Raw genomic sequence first — 20,247 nt, forward strand, 5'->3', positions numbered from 1 at the left:
CTTCAGTTTACATTTTTAGGCTTAATCTAGTGTTGATCAATCCCCTTAGAGATTAGTCTAGTATTCATTGACTAGTATTTGTGGAATTCTACTTGGCAGTGATGGATGGTATCTGTTCTACAGTAAGACTAGATAGGGAGTTTTTTTTTGTTTGTTTTTTTAAATAGGCTCCATACCCAGCGTGGGGCTTGAACGCATGACCCTGGGATCAAGAGTCAGATGTTCTACCCACTGAGCCAGCCAGGTGCCCCTAGATACGGAGATTTTTTTACATAATACACATGAAATAATTGGTTACCCATGGAAAATAGTAAATAAGTGGGAACTTGGACCAGGATAGGCAATGCAAGGTATTCTTAATAATGCAAGTTGTGGAAGCAGACTGTTAAGACTGTGAGCTCAGGCTAGTCTCTTCCTGATTTATAAGATGAAGGAAACATACAGGTTTTTGTGAAAATTGAGTGAAATATGTATGCACCCTAGTGCCAGATATGTTGTAAGTGCTGAACAGATTTTAGCCATTATTATGTCTACTTGGAATCCATGAGAAATAGGAAAAAGGGACATTGTTACAGGCAAGAGAAATCAGGGAGGCCAGGATGCCTGGCTGACTTATTTAGTAGAGCATGCGATTCTTGATCTCAGGGTTGTGAGTTCAAGCCCCACATTGGGCATGGAGCCTACTTTTAAAAAAAAAGGAAAGAAAGAAATAAATCAGGCCTTCCTGACAGTGGGAAACTTGAACTGAACCTATAAAGGACCAATTCAGAAATGAGGGATTCCAGGTCAGAAAAGCAACTTGAGCAAAAAGTGGTGCAAACAAACATAAGTGAGGAATGCTGAAGAGACCTGACAAAAGGGAAGGAGCGTGTTTATTTCAGAAAAGAATGGTGATGAAGTTGGCTCGGTATAGCAGGGTCTGACTATTGAGGGCAGTTTGGACTTGGTGTGTTATCACATAACTGGCACAGAGGTAGAGTGGCCTACAGTGGTATCCAAAGTAGACTGAAGAAGAGAGAGACTGAGCCCTAGAAAGCCTGCCGGTCTGACTGCCGCAGTGAGCCAGGCACAGGTGGTGAGGGCCATTGCATGATAGGGACAGTGAACTCTAAAAAGGATTAGTTCATTTCTCAAGAAGCAGGGGGCTAGATTTGGTGACTTGCTTCTATATAGATGAGGGCACATGGGAGAGACTAAGGATAATTTGGAACTGGCTTTCTTTCAGGATGCCCCCTGTATTCGATAGTAGCCTCAGGGCTAAGAATTTAGGAGTCTGTTAATTGTAGGGTTACTCATAGGATAGAGGAGAGGGGAGTACATTTTGTTGTCATTTGTGTTTGTTGTTTAGCAAACTAAAAGTAGCTGCCAGGGATCCCTTTTTTTAAACATTTCTTTGCTGAATTCAAGGGACAGGAAATAGGAGCTAGAGAATGCCAGGAAATCCATGCCTGTCTTTCTTACCATGGTAAGCTTAGTGTTAACAAGAAGGCTTTCAGGAGCATCTGGCTGGCTTAGTCGGAAGAGCATGGGACTCTTGATCTCAGGGTTGTGAGTTTGAGCCCCACGTTGGGGTTAGAGATTACTTAAATAAAAACTATAAAAAAGGGGGGCAGGGCTGCGCCAGAGAGAGAAGGCTTTCATATCCCTCACCTCCCAGGCCTACCACTTACTTAGGCTATGTGATCTTGGATAAATTCTGTAATTCCTATGTGCCTCAGTTTCTTCACCTATAAAATGGGAGTCTTAGTAGTACCTAAGTCATAGTGATTATGGGATTTAAATGAGTTAACACACATAAAGCACCTAGAACAGTGACTGGCAAATGGTAAGCACTAAGGGTTAACTATTAATAGTATCTCTGTTCCCTTTTTTTAAATGTGAAAACCCTGAAAAAAAGCTAGAGCGTATCTATTTTGCCCCGGGCAAGTGAAGGGATGGCTTGGTTTTATGAGTGGATATTGGCTCATCTTACTATCATAGAAAAAAATCTGGCATCAAACTATTGCAGATGATGAGCGACTGGGTTGCTCTCAGAATCCATGGTTTTTCTGTGAGAATGCCTCAGTCTTTGCTGTATTTTTGTCCTGCCTGTGCAGGTGATTTTTTATGATAGTGACTGGAACCCCACTGTGGACCAACAGGCCATGGACAGGGCCCACCGCTTGGGGCAGACAAAACAGGTTACTGTGTACCGGCTCATCTGTAAAGGCACCATTGAAGAACGCATTCTACAGCGAGCCAAGGAGAAGAGTGAGGTAAGCACAAGGTAGAGGGAGTACTGTACTGGTGAAGAAATTGTAAAGTCCAGCCACATTTACTGGGCTAAGATGCTTGCCTTTCGTTCATCACGAAGGGGCGAAAATTTCTTCTGAATAGAAAATAAAATCGGGGCCTGTACTGCTCTGGCTATTCATTCCTCATTCCTTTCCTATCTAAATGGCTTCTACAGCCTAGATAGGGCTATTGTTCATGTGGCAGCGACATCAGTCATAGCCCTTGTGTTTCACATACTTTCACATTCAGGGGAAGAAGGAGCTCTCATCATAGGACTCCCGATTTGACAGCCTCTAATTTGTATGCCAGATTTGTTAGTTTCCAAAGAAATGATTATTTGGGGTTTGTGTATTTTTTTTTTTAATCTTGATTTCAGTATTGGATCTTCTAGCTCTCAATTAGCAGTCCCAAGCAAAAGAAGTTCTCATTGTTCTTTGTGTTGGACAAATAATCTGGATGATCCAGTGAGATGAATGAGAGGAAATGGGGAATCTAAGTGCCAGAGGAGCAGATTGAGAAAGATGTTTCCTTCTTTCTGAATATTTGCCATAAGGGAATGGGTGCCTGGTAGTGATGTTTCTATCTGCTTTGGTATAGATTCAGCGGATGGTGATTTCTGGTGGGAACTTCAAACCAGATACCTTGAAACCCAAAGAGGTGGTTAGTCTTCTTCTAGATGATGAAGAACTGGAGAAGAAATGTACGTACTCTAAACTAAAGCTCTTTCCTCCCTGCAAAAGATGTTTCTCTATCCCCACATATCTGAAAATTGTAGAGGCCCTTGGCTATGTGCCATGGGTAAGCAAAGCCAAAGACTGTATTTGGGGAGAAACATTTTTTATGTTAATAACTTGTATTAAAACCCAAACAAGAATGTGTTATGGAGTAGAAGGCAAAATTTGCATGTATTTTAAAAGTAATATGACTTTGAATTCATTTACATCAGGGAAGCTGTATCCCTAGACTCCTCAGCAGTGACGAATTTACTCTGTTCTGCCCAAAGAAATGTTTTTGTTTTTGTTTTTGTTTGATGTCTGAAAGAGAATTTATTTCTTCATATTATTTTTGATTTAAATTCAACTTAGTTAACATATGGTATACTGTTGGTTTCAGGAGTAGAATATAATGATTCATCACTTACATATAACAGTGCTCATCCCAAAAAATTCCCTCCTTAATGGCCATCACCCATTTAGCCCATCCCCCCCACCTCCACTCCTACAATCCTCAGATTTCAGTCTGTTTAAGAAACCCTATGTTTTCCCTCCCTTTTGGTTTTTACCTTATTTTTTCTTCCTTCCCATATGTTCATCTGTTTTGTTTCTTAATTCAACGTGAGTGAAATCATGATACTTGTTTTTCTGACTGACTTATTTTACATAACAAAATACACTCTACTTACATTCACATGGTTGCCAGTGGCAATATTTCGTTCTTTTTCATCACCAAGTAATATTCCATTGTGTGTATACCATATATAGGTATATGTATGGGTACCATACATATATGGTATATGTATAGGTATGTATATGTATATGTATATACAATACAAGGTATATGTATAGGTACCATATATAGGTAGTATACCTGTATACATACATACAGGCTTTTTCCATAATTCAGCTATTACTGATAGAGCTGTTATGAACATTGGGGTGCATGTGCCCCTTCAAATCAGCATTTTGGTATCCTTTGAATAAATAATAGTGCAATTGCTGAGTCACAGGGTAGTTCTATTTAAAATTTTTTTTTTTAATTTTTTTTTTTTTTTAATTTACATCCAAATTAGTTAGCATATACCAAAGAAATGTTTTCATGGAGAAGTTTGAGAACCATACTTCTATAACATTTCTTCCATGTATCTCTGGCTTTGGAGAACAATTGGTTTCAGAATTACCTTATGAGCCCCTGAGTATTTCATAGCATCATACAAGAAAGCATGATGAGGTTCCTTTCTTACAGTGCTCACATTTACCACCACCTTCTAAAAACCTTTCAGTACTCTCCAACCATACTTGATCTGTACAGTGCAGAGATCTTAAAAGGCTGAAAAGAAAAAGAAGAAAGGCAAGGAAAGGCCCACAACATTGAAACCAAATAGTAGCTGGAACCCAAAAAACTGTTAAGAATCCAAGAACTCTGTTCCTTCTCCAAGTTAAAAAAAAAACACCAGTTATCTGTCTTAGAAGTCATACCCTGGAACACAAATATCAGGGGGTATGGCCACCTTAATTTCAGAGAATGAGGATTACAGTTAACACAGGTACTTCATCAGATCTTTACAATTTTCTTGATAGTGAGGCTGCGGCAAGAAGAGAAACGGCAGCAGGAGGAAACCAACCGAGTCAAAGAGCGCAAGCGCAAGCGGGAAAAGTATGCAGAGAAGGTATCTCAAGTTTGAGGTGGCCAACAGGGACCGGTGTGGGGCAGAGTGGTGCTTACAAAAAGGCTTTGGGTACATGGCTTGTCATCTTGGTTACTAGTTGGTATCCAGCTCCAGCAGCTATATGTGATAAGTAACAACAGTTCTATGCTGATTGACATTTGATCCACAGAAATGAAGCCTTGTTAGACCAGTACCCCCTACACAGACCTGCTGTCTCTGTGGTCACATGTAATTATGGAAATCATTTGTTGAGACTTACAGAGCAGAAGGCTAAATGTGGGTAAGATGGATCGATCTTACATTATCAGATTCCATAGAATCTTAGGGCCTAAGATGTCATTATGTCCAATCCTACCATAATTCTGCTAGTGTTCCATTCAATGTCATCTACTGTTAGCAAAATAAATCACTGCCCAGTCTGTTCATCTCTTTTTGTCCAATTTATGCCAAAAATTCAGGCTGTGTTTTGTCTCCCTTTTGACATTTCCCACTTGAGTCCACAAGGCTAGCTGCTAACTGGGATGTAGTTCCCCTACATTTCTCCCAATCTTGCTGTTTCTACCAGAATATTATTTCAGTGATCTTTTTTTTCTTAATATTTTATTTATTTTTTGAGAGAGCATAAGTGGGGCAGGGGCAGAGAATATGAAGTGGGCTCTGCACTAGCAGGCTAACAGCAGCAAGCTGTCTGTGAGGCTCAGACTCATGAACCATGAGATCATTACCTGAGCCAAAATCAGATGCTTAACCAACTGAGCCACCCAGGTGCCCCTGTTTCAGTGATCTTTATTCCTGGTCTTTATTGACAAGTAAATCAAAGTGAGGCTTTCAGGATTTATTCTAGTTGCAGGAGTCAGCCCATTGGTTCTGACTAGGTTCCCAGAGTTACGCCAAGGATTGTTGGTTCGGAACCACTTTGCTACCTTCCAGAAAGTGCTTCCTAATTTTTTCTAGCCAATTTACCATTGGGTAAGCCCTTCATCAGCCCTTGTTGAGCCCCTTGTCTTGAGCAAGATAGCTGTCGTGAGCTTCAGACATCTTGATAGCTCTGGGCCCTCAAGTCCAACAGTTGTCCATGCTTCATTTCCCTGAACTGTTTGGTTTGTCTGAAGCATATTGTCTGGCCACATGTTTAAATTCGTTCTGTCTTAAGTGGAGGTTGACTTCTTCCCCTTATCCAAGCTTGTATTGGGCCTTAGGTCCCTTTTCCTTCTTTTGTAAAATCTACACCCTCAGTTGTACCTTCTGCTAAGCAGAACTATTTTTTTTATTTAAAAAAATTTTTTTAAGTTTATTCATTTTTGAGAGAGAGAGACAGAGCATGAGCAGGGGAGGGGCAGAGAGAGAAAGGGAGACATAGAATCTGAGCTGTCAGCACAGAGCCTGATGCAGGGCTTGAACTCATGAACTGCGAGATCATGGCCTGAGCCAAAGTAGGACGCTTAACTGATTGAGCTACCCAGGCACCCCTAAGCAAAACTATTTCTAACCTGAAGGTTAGAAAGTGCTCACTAAACATAGTATTCACTGTATTTACAAAGTTGAAAAATCCAAGAACTATGTATGACTCCGCTCTCAAATCTCTAACCCATTACTTACTACTGTTTAGAATTTAAATAGCTTTAACATTCAGAAACAACATCAAAGAAGAAAAGGTGGCTTTCTAATATAAGAGATTGTAGGGTTTTCTGAGTTTGCATCAGAAGCCATCCCCACTCTGAGCACAGAAGTTTCAGATAAACCCCCAGTGGTAGTATAAACTACGCAATGACATTAACCCTAATATAGATGTAGATACAAATGTAGTTAGATGCAGTGGGTGAATGTGATTCCAGAATTTTCCAAGCACATTCAATGATTTCAGGTCCCTAATCTGTGACAGCACCCTACCGAACTTGGTTCTAGAACTGCTTAATGTAGCTCAACCCTTAAGCAATTACATGTAAACTGAGAAAATGACAAAAAAAAAAACAACAGTTTCTTGGATATGATAACTTTCATTCTCCTTATGCATATTTAAAAAGAAGGCAGAGTAAAAACAGATGTGCAGAAAATACACTAAAGGCACTGGCCTCCCTCTTGTAGGACTGAGTCTGTTCAACCCCTCTAAGTGCTACAGCTTGGACATGCCGGAAGCTGACCATGGGTGAGGCTTAGTGCGGCTCTGATTCAGTGTGACTGGCCTACTTCTCAACTCCGTATTATTGGGGTAGAATATACATAAACTCTTCTTGAGCTGTTCTTTCCTCCTTCCATAGGAGTTTTTTCTTTCCTTAAAAGTATGCTAATTGAAAACAAAAAACAAAACCTGGAAGTTTACAGAGAGGTTTCTATCCTCACTTTCTTTTCCAACTCAGCTTTTCTTTTTGATGCCTGTCTTCATGCTTTTTCCATATTTGTTCATTTGTGTGTTCCCAGAAGAAAAAGGAAGATGAATTGGATGGGAAAAGGAGAAAAGAGGGTGTGAACCTAGTAATTCCATTTGTTCCCTCGGCTGATAACTCCAACCTTTCTGCTGACGGGGACGACTCCTTCATTAGTGTGGACTCGGCCATGCCCAGCCCTTTCAGTGAGGTGAGGCTCCTTTTAGATGCCTTCACAGCAGTAGAGACTGCATCCTGACATTGTAGCCTTTGCTTCTCCTGGAGTTCTCCTGCCTTGGGGAAGGGGGCTGTACATGGAATCCGTAAGGAGGAAAGGAAATGAGGACAAGCTGGCTTCTCTGGAGCCAAGGCAGGGGATTTCACCCTCTGGAGTGAAGCCGGGAAGGAGAGAAATAGCCTAAGAATCACATCCTCACGTGGGTACAAGGGCCATGGGCTGTGGGTACCAGGAATGGTGGTGATCTCGATCCTTCTTCCTCCAGATCTCCATCAGCAGTGAACTGCACACTGGCTCTATCCCCCCCGATGAGAGCAGCAGTGATATGCTGGTGATCGTGGATGACCCAGCCTCTTCAGCCCCCCAGTCTCGAGCTACCAACTCTCCCGCTTCCATAACGGGCTCCGTTTCAGACACCGTGAATGGTGAGTGATCCTGCTGTCTTATATAGCTTGGGCCTGGTCCTCTGCCTCAGGAGAAGCATTGGTTTGGTGCTGGCCAAAGTCCCAGTTCTGTCTGAGATCATGGCATTTTCTACTGTGTAAAGAAGAGTCGAGTGGAGTAAAAACAAAAACTTACAGGCTCATTCTTTCATTAGCCCTGTCAACTGAAAGTGAGAAAGAACTTGATAAAGATTTCAGACTTGTTTGTTTTCTAGTCAGCCCTATCTTTCATATTTCACCTTCATTTTTGTTAGTTTTTAATTAAAGTTTGCTTTTCTGGGCCTTTCCAGTGTTGGTTCTGTGGGGCCCAGTGTTGTTGCTGTTTCTCGAGGAGTTCTAGATTTAAATCTTGGGAGTAAAAGTTGACTCTCCAGGGCAGGAGCATGTTGAGGTGTGCACATGAATCACAGAGAGCACGCCCCTGAGGTTCATTTAGTAATGAACTAGTTTTAGCTGTTTAGAATTCTTACTAACTCTGTGACTCCTTGGCCCAGCCACTAAATGGGGACAGAGACCTCCCTGGAAGTCCTGAGATACCCTAAGAGCCAGCCCTCCCTGTTAGGGGAAAATTCTGTTAACATCACATGTTGACTTTTTTACCTCTTGGTCCATTTGTTCCCACAGGAATTTCCATTCAGGAAATGCCAGCCGCAGGACGTGGTCACTCAGCGCGAAGCCGAGGCCGCCCCAAAGGTTCAGGAAGCACAGCCAAAGGAGCAGGGAAAGGCCGGAGCCGGAAGTCCACTGCAGGCAGTGCTGCCGCTATGGCAGGAGCCAAAGCAGGGGCTGCGGCAGCGTCCGCAGCTGCCTATGCTGCATACGGGTACAACGTGTCTAAAGGTGCGGAGGCCTCAGGGGGCAAGGGTGAGCTGCAGGCTCCATTCTGGTGAGGGCCAGTCTGGAGGGTCTATTAAGCATTCTGCTGGGAGAGCAGGTAGGGCACTCCCAGGCCAGAAAGCTCCTTCCCAAAGGCCACCTTGGGTTCTGCTTCTGCACTGAGCAGTCCTGACTCTCCCCTTGCCCTTGTGACTTAGTACAGTTTCACCTTTGAAGTGGAAGTAACTATGAAAGGAGAGAGTTGTATTTCTGGACTATACAATTTTAAACCATCAGAATTCTTCCTGCTTTGAGAGCTCATTTTTTTTCCCCAAGACCAGCATTTCACGTTTCAGTAGTCCAGGCTAGCATAGTTAACATTTACCTAAGTATGTGTGCTCCATCACTCGTGCTTCGTGTGCATGGACCCCACTCTGGAGTCTACGGTAGAAGTGAGAAGGGAAGTTTTCCATGGAATACATTTAAACAGCAGTGCACAGCAGTATGCTTGTACTGAGTGACAAAAGAGGGGAGGCCTTCATTGTAGTTGTAGCCCGGAAAAAGGAGGAGCCATGGGCCTGAATATGAAGTTGCCAATCTGTAATTCAGAAAGAAGGATGACAAAGATTTGGGCCTATCAGGGGTCACAAAGCAGGTCAGTCAGGCTGTGCTTAAGAGGAGCAGTAGCAGTCAAGAGTGGAAAAACAGGGCAAGACCTGGTGGGGATGGGCTTAAGAAGTGTGTGATGAGGGGCTCTGGAAAGAGTGAGAAAGAAAGTGGCTGTGGTGAGCATGACACGTGGAGGATGATTATAACCACAGCTGGTAGGACATCTATGACTGACTGCTTGACCTCTCTCCCCAGTCACAACCTAGGCTTCATGTTTAGCTGATAGTGTTGTTGTAGCAGCTACGGGCATTAGCTTATTAGTGAGTGTTAGCTGCCCTCCCCCACTTCCTCCTCCTGCAGGAATCTCTGCTTTCACGTATTTTCTTCATTCAACAAATATGAAGTATAATAGGCTAGTCCAGCATTTCTTAACCTTTTGCCAGCTCATCACATCCTTGAAAAACAACAGTCATACCAGCAGCCAAGGCTGCCATGGCAGGCTGTCTCACCCACAGATGGGCAGAGCATAACACCCATCAGACTTCCTTCTGGAGACCTGGTCTGAGAAGAGGCAGGAGGGGTAAATGAGGCAGCAGAGGCAGAGTTCACAAGAAAAACAACAGTGCTTAGTAACTGGGAATGGACTGATTCACAGATCTCCTGCAGCTCCACTGTGGATAGGAAGAGACAGCCGTCTGCCCACCGAGTGCTTAATACGCTTTTTTAGGAAAGTAAAATGAGTCCACAAGAAACAATTGACACATATTAGATACTGTGTTATCAGGTGTAAGTGGATTTGGCTCATATGAAGGAAAAAGAGTTGTCACCCACGGAACCATCACTCAAGAGGAGCAGTTTCAACTGGGTCCTTGAAACTGCAAGTCTTGGGGGAGTAGAGGACATCTTGTGAAGTTAAGAAAGAAGTAGCTATTCACAAGCGGTGTCCCAAGAAGGAAGAAGGAATGTGTAAGAGAATACATTAGCACCTAGGAAGTTACATACCATCCTGTAGCCTTGGTTTGCCCGAATTGTGTAATGTGTGCTACGTCCTTGAGCACCAAGGAGACATCTTGTCCTTGTGGATGAGATGATGTGGAGAAGGCTGGGTAGGTATCATTTTTCTCTTAAAAACACATCCCTCTTACTGAAAAGACAGTTGACAGGAAAGCAAGTAAGAGGTTGTGCTAAGAAGAGGTTGGCAAGGAGTGGCAGGGAGAGGGGTCCTCCACAGCCTCACCTCCAGCCCAGACTAACCAAGGTCAGGCACCAGGGCAGCTCAGACAGGCCAGCTACCTATACACTACTTGTCTCTTTCTCCATTCCCACAGGAATCTCGGCCAGCAGTCCTCTGCAGACGTCCCTTGTTCGGCCTGCTGGCCTTGCTGACTTTGGACCTTCAAGCGCCTCTTCTCCCTTGAGTTCCCCTTTAAGCAAAGGAAATAATGTTCCCGGGACTCCCAAGAGCCTCCACTTGACCAGCAGCCTAGCCCCAGATTCCCTGGTCCGGAAACAGGGCAAAGGCACCAACCCCTCTGGAGGACGGTAACTACCTGAACCCCCTAGCTTCTTTCAACCAAACGAGGGGCTAGAGTCCTGGCCCGCAAGTGGTCTTTGGATGGCTTGCCCAGTGCAGCATCTTACATCCCAGGTCAGAGGGCAGAGATGACCAGTTGCAGCAAGGGAAGGACAGGCAGGTGCTTGGTGTGAGCACTTTTCTCACCTGTGTCTCAAGAGGAGTGCTATGGGGTGGCCTATAGGAAGAAGGCCCAAGGACAGAGATCGGCCCTGCAGCATCTCAAATGGACTTTACAGCCACGTCTTAAACCTCGCACTGGGGAAGAGCCTGACATAGATCCCCTTTAGATGCTCAGGCACACAGTCTCCATCCCCATTCACTCTTGGGCTCTGGCCGTGTCCCTTGCAAAAGCTGTGCAAGTGCTGTGAAGAACCTTCCATAGTGGAGACCACTCTTAGGGCTGTGATTTCCTGTAGGGCTAAGAAGGGAGGAAATCCTGTATCTGGCATCCTCAGTCTTTGGGCAGCTCCCCATGTCTCCAGACCCCATTTGCCAGAGTGTCAGCACTGAAGAGAACATTGAGTGCGAGAAGGTAGTGGCTTGTGAGGGTGACAGAGGCTAGAGGAGGCATGCCGGAGGCACTTGTTTTCCCAGCATTTCCTCCCCTGTCCTGCATGGTTCACGCCAGAGAACCTTCAGGTCCCACCAGCAACTGTAGCAGCAGCTTCCACCCCAGGACTCCCAGAAGCCAGTAAAGAGACCAGGAGCCACCTCAATCAGCAGGACATCCTCACTGCCCCTCTTGCAACTCCCCTTGCCCTTCCTGAATGCACAGTCTCCCCACCCCTGCCCTTCAGCCCCCTGCTTGGCTGTATGCACTGTCTGTATTGCACTGAGAAAGGAAGGGACAGCAGGAGTGAGGTGGAGAGGATGGAGAAAGGGCAAAGCTCAGCACCAACCCTCCCGGCCCTAGCCCCACCCGCCTGAGCTTGCTTCCCCCCAGAGAGGCAAAGGGGTGGTGTTTGCATGGGAGGTGTTCCTGCCTGCCCCCAGCCTGATGTCCCTGGTGGAGCGGGTGCTTCCGGGAGGGCCAGCCTCTAATTTGCACACCTGAAAATCGCGGAATTGAGTTTAGACAGATTGATTTTTAAAACTTTTTTTTGGAGTAGGGTTGGTAGGGGAATCATTTAATTTAAATCATTGAGATTCCCCTGCCCAAACCCAGACTCTTGTGTACAGAAGCTATTTAGAGGGAATCAGAAAAATGCCAAGCCTTTTTTCTCTTTGAATGTGCTGTCTATTTTTATAACTGAACTTGTATATATGTACAAAGAGAGACACATCTTTCTTTTACTAACTGGAGAAAAAAAATCTTAAATAAAATGGAGTGAGATAATTTTATGTAAATCAGGATGTCTGTGGTCTTTGCAGCTGCCTCGGGGCACAGTAGGGTTCTTAGAGGAATGTGACTGGGTAAAGGGGACACAGAGCCCCAACATCCTTCCTGTGGTTGGAGAGGACAGGTCGTCATTGGGACAATTTAAAAAAAAATTTTTTTTTTACATATATTTATTTTTGAGAAACAGAGCACAAGTGGGGGAGGGGCAGAGAGAGAAGGAGACACAGAATCCGAAGCAGGCTCCAGGCTCTGAGCTGTCAGTACAGAGCCTGATGCAGGGCTTGAACCCACAAACCGTGAGATCATGACCTGAGCTGAAGTCGGACGCTCAACCGACTGAGCCACCCAGGTGCCCCATCACCAGTGGCATTTTTAATCAGGCTTAGGAATTTGCCTCCAGCCATCAGAGAGGAGGCTTGACCAGTGCCTGGCATGCTGAGGCCCTTGGAGGGTGAACTCATTATGACTCAGGACCTAGACTATTAAGACTCAGGTGTGGACGGCTTGGCCTGGTCCACCATCAGGTAGTTTCGTGGTGGCAATCTTAATACCGGCAGGTTCTTGCTCCAAAAACCGCAAGTGAGAGATGATCCTGGCAGTGTGTAATGTGTAAAATATCCAGCTAATAGGAACAAGTTTATGGTCCCAATATCCAAAACTGTGGCATGTGTACAAAAATACGTATATAAACCCCAGAAACCAGCCCATTGGCAGTTCCAGTACACAATCTATAGATCTGTTAGCAGAAATACTAACAGACTGTGAATACTGCAAACTGTGAATGGAATTCCCATGTTCTCAGAGTTAGCCGTGTTTGTAAGAATCATGAAAGAAAATAGAGTGAAATATGTTTCAATGATTCCAAAGACATCCAGGCTTTGAAAACTTACTTCTCTCATCAGTTGGTAAAAGAGCAAGTGCCCAGCCTCGACTGGCAGTTGGTGTTTCTCTGACTGAGCTAAAACACTGATATGCTCTTGCATCACCTCTGAGTAGGGCTCGTGCTGTTCCCAAGTGTGCTGGCCGTGTGGCCTCCCGAGCCTTGGCTCACCCTGCACACCCTTGATTGCAGAGGGCTGGGTACTGAGCAGCTGCTGCTTACCCAGTTACTGGATCAGCCTTTTCGTTTTGTTGATCTCAAGTAGCACTGTTGTGTATGCTCCCTCTTGTTTTCCCTGCTGGTAACTTTGACCAATGCTTCACACAGAACAAACCAGCATCAGTTTCCCAATTAACCGGTGGTCTCTTGTTGTCACCGCTGTGGCTTCTGGTCAGCAAGCCCACTAGGATGGTCCTCTCCAGTTCTCAGCAAGGCCCCCAATGACATTCCTGCTGGAGCCTTGCCAAGGTTGGCAGTGGTCACCTCTCTGGAGACATGACAACTCAGGTTCTCTCACAGCTTCTTCCAGATGTGGTAGGCTAGTTGCCCTTGCCTGAAAAAACATGTAAGATTTGGATTAGAGACCTCTAATCTTCTCGATTCCCAAACATGCTGCCATACTCCCCTTTCACCGATTTTTAATCCAGTCCCTAAAGAAACACAGCTAACATTTCATAATGAGAAACACTCACAGCCCTAATGTTCCTCCTCACCTGTCTCTCCCTTCCCTGAGGATAGATGGATGAAACTGGAACCTAAAAAGTGAAGACTCCAAGCTCATTAACCAGTCCCCAAGTTATGACTCATGCTCTGTCTACCCACTTTCTGAAGACTTGTACATCTTCCATGTGAGAGAGCCCAGCTCTCAGGAACCCAGGGAGCCAGTACCCTAAAATGGAAAAAGGCTGGGGGAGGGCTCTTGCCTGCTAAAAGAAGCATCCCTCAGGAAGCCTAGAAGCCCAGGCCCTAGAGTCCAGATCTGGTGTGGATCACAGTGAGGGCTGTCTCTTTGGCCGAGGTCACTTTGCCACATGAGCCAGCTCTGAGGACCCCAGGTGAGTGAATTTTAAGACCATGAGTCTGTATGAACAGCCCTGGAAATGGAGGGTGTGCAGTGGGCTTACTATCCCTGTTTCTGTGTGTAGGGACTTGTTGAGGCACCCAGGACTCTGGAGACATACCCAAGGCTTGTTTGTGTCTGTGGTCCTGAGGTTGGGCTGGGCAGGAGGCAGGGCAATGCCGACTGAGCAGTGAGCGGGGTTCTTCACAGCCTTGCCCTGATGTCTGGCAGCATGTTCCATCAGAAAGCCATGCTGGCTTGCAAGTACAGTCCACATGCCCTCACCTGTGCCCCTTGCAGCAGACCATCTGTTATTAGAGATCTCTTTAGCTCCTGTCAATGCCAAACAGGGAGCTGAGGTGAGATAGTAGGTTTTAGCGGGTCTCAAAGTTTTAGAGATCCCCAGATGTGCCTCAAGGGCTGCTGTGAGTGAGGAGTAAAGCAGCATGGCCACCCAAATTAACCAGTACAGTGTGGAGTTCAACTATTAGGGAAAGAAAAGGATTTGAAACCTGGATCATCCCTTAAGGCAGTTTTTCCTCAAACTTAATATGCATGAATCACCTTGGGATCTTGAAATGCAGATTGAGTTTTAGAAAGTCCAAGATGAGACCTACAGTCGACTGCATTTCTACTACATCCCAGGTGATGGCCATGCTGCCAGTCCTTGGACCACACCTGGAATAACGGGCCTTAGAGCACGTTCCACCTCTGCCAGTCCCAAGTAAGCCACCTCTGTGTGTTGCCACCCCAGCCAGGAAACCTTGTGAAGGAAATAACAGCTTTGTTTTTCTCTTATTCCGCCTCATCCACCTAATGACAGAAAATGAAATCCTAATATTTCCAGGAAAATTCAGTCTCATATGCGTTTTCTCCAGTGTTTTGTATTTTTTTAACTGTTAATTCATGATCTTCTCTAACACACTTCCCCTCTAGGTAGCACCTCTGTTAAACATGTTAGGTATGAGAGGTCTCATCTGCTGCTCTTCCTCTGTCTGGTGTGGCTTCCAGCCAGAGGTAGCCTCTTTATTTAAAAAACAAAAATTTTTTTAATATTTATTTTTGAGAGAGAGAGAAAGAATGCGAGTAGGGGAGGGGCAGAGAGAGAGGGAGACAAAGAATCCGAAGCAGCCTCCAGACTCGAAGCTGTCAGCACAGAGCCCGAGGCAGGGCTCGAACCCACAAGCCTTGAGCTCATGACCTGAGCCGAAGTTGGTCGCTTAACCGACTGAGCCACCCAGGCGCCCCAAGATGTAGCCTCTTTAGTTGCTGGCAGCTACTGGTGTGTCTGTGATCCCTAGGCTCACTTTCTGCTGCCTTTCTTGTCATGGCCACCAGACTCCTCAGGGTCAGTTAGCTTTCTTAGCTCATTGCTAAACCCTTCTCAAGGGTGTGGGGAAATTTGGCCGCTCCCCCAAGCTTCTTAGAGACCGGACCCCTGGCTTGTGGTGAAGCCGTGTGATTTGGGAGGCAGCTGTGGTCAGTGCTGGCTGCCCACGAGCATCTTCACAATGCTCGTTTAGACAACTTAGATGGGACAGGTGTGTGGAGGGCAGAGTCTGTTGCAGAAAACTCAGGGCCTCTGGCTGCCTTGAAACTGTGCGCATGGGCACTTGCTCTATCTATGGTGGCAAATGGTGATCAGAAAGACCCCTATGTGGAGGCTCCTGAGGACTGGGGTGGCAGGAGCTTGGGCTATTTCAGCCCTCATGGGAACGACCCACCCATTTGTCACCCCGCAAGCATCTGGGCCAAATAGTGCTATGGAGATGCCAGTCTCAGGTAACAGTCACCAGGGATGGGTATAAATGGTGGAAGGAAAAGGGAGGAGAGAAGACATGCCTGAGGCCCACTTCCTGGGTGTTAAGGGCTGGATGTCTCACTAATCACCAGGCTCCCAGCCTCTTCCTGTGTTCCCATTTCTACTTTGCTTCCGGTCCACAGACTTGGTGGTTCCCCTTTCCTCTCTGAAACTGCCACCTTGGGGGTGCCTGGCTGGCTCAGTCAGTAGAGCATGCAACTCTTGATCTCGGGATTGTGAGTTTGAGCCCCATGTTGGATATGGAAATTAAAATTTGAAATTTTAAACTGCTACCACCCACTCTCTCATTCCACCACCACCCGCTCCCCATAATGGCAAGAGGATGTACCCCTGGTTTTCTCCTAGAAATACTGCCAAAGATAAACCTCTTGCTTTTTTCTATGTTAAGGGTTTTCTTGGTCATCAAAACAAGGACACCAGGTAAAAGCAGAACTGGACATAGGAAGTCACAAAGCTCAAGATGTCTCTCACAGTTCTCATGGAGCCTTTGGTTCCTAGTTCCTGGCACCTGGGGGAGACAGACCAGGATTCCAGAGAGAGAGGCCCCCCAACTCTTTCCTTCCTCATAGGTAAGAGTTCCTTCCCAAAAGGCAGGAGAATGTGCTCCTGTGAGCACCCCTGCAGGGCCCATGCCTCTGCTCTCCCATGGGATTTCTGTGTGTTGGGACCCGAAGCTCAAGAATGAAGGCCTGGCCCCAGGGGCTAGAGTGGCCTCTCTGGGTCCAACCTGGACTGGGGATTGGGCCATAGCAATTGGGGATTCCATAGCCTTGGGGATTCCCAAGGCAAAAAGGAAGCTCCTGTGAAAGTTACAGGAGACCATGGCAGTTTTTCTAAGCTCCCCCATTCCCAGCTGGTGATCCCCCAGAGAGCAGCTCTGTGAGAGAATAGCCAGGAGCATTCCAAATGTTTTACCTCCTCCTCCACCATCGCAAACCACAAACCCCACCCTAAATCAGGCCTACCTATGGCTGTTCCTTCTACCAGAGAAGAGAGAAGGGGCTTCCTTCCCATTTCCCAGGTGTGAGAAGCACCTCATTTAAAACAAGATAAAAAAAAAATTTTAATGTTTGTTTATTTTTAAGAGAGAGGGGGAGACAGGATCCCAAGCAGGCTCTGCACAACAGCGCAGAGTCCAATGCAGGGCTTGAACCCACAAACTGAGATCATAACTTAAGCTGAAGTCAGATGCTTAACCAACTCAGCCACCCAGGCATCCCTAGAACTCTTTTTAAAAGGTTTTATTAATGTCACTGCTTAAACAAACCATACCTAGTAAACCTGTCTTAACATTTCCCAAGGCCCTGGGTCATGTGAGGATCTTGGTGCCCAGGCTCACTGCAAAGTGACTAACATGTGCACAACATTAAATAGCACCAACAGCTACACTGGCACAATTCTTAAGTCTACTTTGAAGATGGCCTCTGCCCCCTCACTGTTTTTGTGCCCATATGAGGTAGCCCTCTCTCTTCTAACTTTTTCCAAATTCTGGAGGGCTTGGAAACCATTTTACCGGATTTGGAACTTCTGAACCAATGAAAAGTACTCTGAGGGAGGAATTGTGGGGTCTTCTAGGAATGATGTAATTGAGCTTCAGTACATGCCTCCTGTTTGGCCTGTTTTCTGGCCCTCTCGAGGGCCTCTATCTAGTAACTGAGCTCTGGATAAGACAAGTGTCTTAGATAAGCATGTTCTGGTTTTTAACCAGTTCACTAAAGCTTGCTGTCTGTATTTTTTCTCTCCTTTTTTTTTTTTTTTTAATGTTTATTTATTTTGAGAGAGAGTGGAGAGGAGCAGAGAGAAGAAAGAGAATCTCATGCAGGCTCTGTGCTGTCAGTGCAGAGCTGACCCCAGGGCTCAATCTCAGGAACTGTGAGATCATGATCTGAGCCGAGATCAAGAGTCAGATGTTTAACCAACTGAGCCATCCAGGCACCCCCTCCCCCCTTTTTTAAATTACCCTTAAAAAGAAAAAAAAAAAAAGTACTGATTAACTTAAATGACAAGGAACAGCTCTGCCAAGGGGTCTAGGCAATAGATTGATGCAGCTCACTCTCAGAAGGCAATGTTAGGAAATACAGTCCGTCATCCTAGGTTAGGAAGAGCAGGGAAAATGAAATGGGTGATCTCAAAGGCCAGTGTCATTGAACCTGATCTGATCTCTTCCTCTCCCCTGTGCCTCATCTTTATGGGAACAGGCTGGTCATCCCTAGGGACTAATTGCAGATGTCCACTGGTTTGGCCATAAATCCTCTGACCAAATAGTATTGTTGCTTATGTTAGTTAGGGTAGCACACACTGCTAGAACAGATCCCACATGCAATTGTTCAAGTAAGTTATAAATCCATAGTTTTCTCACATAAGAGTTTCAATCTGTTGTACACACTAAGGTCCCACGTTCTTTTCATTCTGTTTCTTGCCATCTCCATGCATTGTCCTCATCTTCATGGTCAGTCAGTGCTGGTTTGCAAACACATATGATGGGGAAAGACTGGGGAGGAGGTTAACCTGCTGATGGGGAAAGACTGGGGAGGAGGTTAACCTGCTGTCTTAAGGGTTAGACCCGTAAGTGGCTTCTAGCACTTTGTCTAACATTCTCAGAACAAACTTTAGACCCAAAGACCCACCTAACTGCAAAGGAGGCTGCCATACAATTTAAGAAGAAGAGAACAGATTTGAATGGACAGCTGTTAGTCCTCCAAACTAACACTCCAAAGGAACACTCCAAAGGAAAATGGGCAAAACCGTTTATTAAAGATTTATTTATTAAGCACCTTCTATGTGCTGGACCCTGTACATGCATAGAAAATGTACACACACATGTGCAAATGTTAATAATCATACAGGGAAATGTTCAACCTCATTAATAAGCAAAGAAATACAAAATAAAACAGTGAGATTCTAAGCTTTTCCTATCAGATTGATTTATTGATTTTTTTTATAAATCTTTTTTAAGTTTATTTAGTTATTTTGAGAGAGACCGAGACAGCACAAGCCAGGGAGGGGCAGAGAAATAGGGAGAGAGAAACCCAAGCAGGCTCCGTGCTGTCAGCTTAGAGCCCCATGTGGGGCTCCAGCTCACAAAACGTGAGATCATGACCTGAGCTGAAACCGAGAGTCAGATGCTCAACCGACTGAGCCACCCAGGCGCCCCGGCTGAGATTTATTTTTAAATGACAGTTGCAGGAGTTGGGGGAGGTTACAAGGAAATGTGCTTTGTTACAAATCCTGGTAGAATCACAAGCTCATTTACTGTGAGATTCTGTAGTGTAAGCCTCAGGTCACCTCACTTTGTGTGGGCCTTTTTTGCACAGATGGCATGGGGCACTGCTTCAGCCTAGGAGAACCCCTCTGACTTGGAAGAGGTGGTCCTGGAACTGTTCTTCAACCTCCAATAAAACTCTACCATTGGCCTTCATCTAGTGTTCAGATCCCACTGTTAACTCCAAGGAGAATGATCTGAACAAGACACTGTTCCACCTTGATCTCAGCTTCTCAGCCAACAAGCCCCCCCAAGGACAGGCATGGTGGGTGGCACCAGAACAGTAAGGCCCTGGCTGACTGGACCATGGGAAACCATGTTTATTGAGATCAGTGAGCGATGCCTATACTGAACAGGCATCTCTGAGAAAGTTACAGAGGTAGCAATAGGACACCCAAAACTATAAAAAAAAAAAAAAAAAGTATATTAAACATGCCATAAAAAAGACATTTCCTTCCTATTTTTTCTATAGAAACTGCAATTGCAATATCATTATTGCTTGAAAAGGCAAAGAATATGCAGCCCTCCATACCCAATGACTATAATAAAACCGATAATAATAAGTGATGAGAATATGGAGAAACTGGAATCATTCATTGTTGGTGGTAAAGTAAAATGCTACAGGTACTTTGGAAAACAGTTTGGCAATTCCTGAAAAAGTTAAACATAGTTACTATGATGGTTGATTTTATGTATCAGTTTGGGCCACAGAGTACCCTGACATTTGGGTGTTCCTGTGAGGGTGTTTTTGGGTGAGATTAACATTTAAGTCAATAGACTGTGTAAAGCAGACTGCCCTTGCTCAGTAGGTGGGCCTCATTCAATCAGCTGCAGGCCTGCATAGAATAAGGCTCACCCTCCCTCCAGTAAGTGAGAATTCATCCTGATTGACTGCCTTTGAACTGGAATGTTGGCTTTCTCCTGCCTTCAGACTGGAACTGAAATGTTCACTCTTGCTGCTATCTCTTGTACCTGACTCCACCATTGGCTCTCCTGGGTTTTAGCTTGCTGGCTTATCCTGCAGATCTTGGGACTTGTTAGCTTTCATAATCACACGAGCCAATTATGCTAGATCTATCTTATTTATCTCTCTGTAGGTTAGTCAACTAGATAGATAGACAGATAAACCTATTGGTTCTGTATCTCTGGAGAGCCCTGACTAATAATATACTTGGGAAT

The 20,247-nt window shown here is 45.2% G+C and overlaps 1 protein-coding gene and 1 long non-coding RNA gene across 8 annotated transcripts in view; both read left to right on the forward strand.

Annotated features, from left to right (window-relative positions):
• INO80 (INO80 complex ATPase subunit) overlaps positions 1-13,984 on the forward strand; it is a 139,256-nt gene extending 125,272 nt beyond the window's left edge. For 2 of the 7 annotated variants that reach the window (XM_043555625.1, XM_043555622.1), the window contains 7 exons: positions 2,097-2,255; positions 2,872-2,974; positions 4,572-4,660; positions 7,079-7,234; positions 7,527-7,686; positions 8,329-8,544; positions 10,458-12,052. In XM_043555625.1, coding sequence (XP_043411560.1) covers positions 2,097-2,255; positions 2,872-2,974; positions 4,572-4,660; positions 7,079-7,234; positions 7,527-7,686; positions 8,329-8,544; positions 10,458-10,675 — 1,101 coding nt within the window. In that variant the 3' untranslated portion in view covers positions 10,676-12,052. Of the gene's footprint in view, positions 1-2,096; positions 2,256-2,871; positions 2,975-4,571; positions 4,661-7,078; positions 7,235-7,526; positions 7,687-8,328; positions 8,545-10,457; positions 12,053-13,662 lie in introns of those variants that run through there. The other 5 variants (XM_043555627.1, XM_043555623.1, XM_043555624.1 and 2 more) reach the window with 4 other exon arrangements.
• A 1,648-nt stretch (positions 13,985-15,632) lies between these two features.
• Positions 15,633-19,641, forward strand: LOC122468752. Its single transcript, XR_006293311.1, has 2 exons — positions 15,633-16,375; positions 19,541-19,641. It is a non-coding gene; the product is annotated as an uncharacterized LOC122468752 (long non-coding RNA).
• The last annotated feature ends 606 nt before the right edge of the window (positions 19,642-20,247 follow it).

This window comes from Prionailurus bengalensis, chromosome B3, assembly GCF_016509475.1.
Source record: "Prionailurus bengalensis isolate Pbe53 chromosome B3, Fcat_Pben_1.1_paternal_pri, whole genome shotgun sequence".
In the NCBI taxonomy this organism is placed as follows: Eukaryota; Metazoa; Chordata; class Mammalia; order Carnivora; family Felidae; genus Prionailurus; species Prionailurus bengalensis.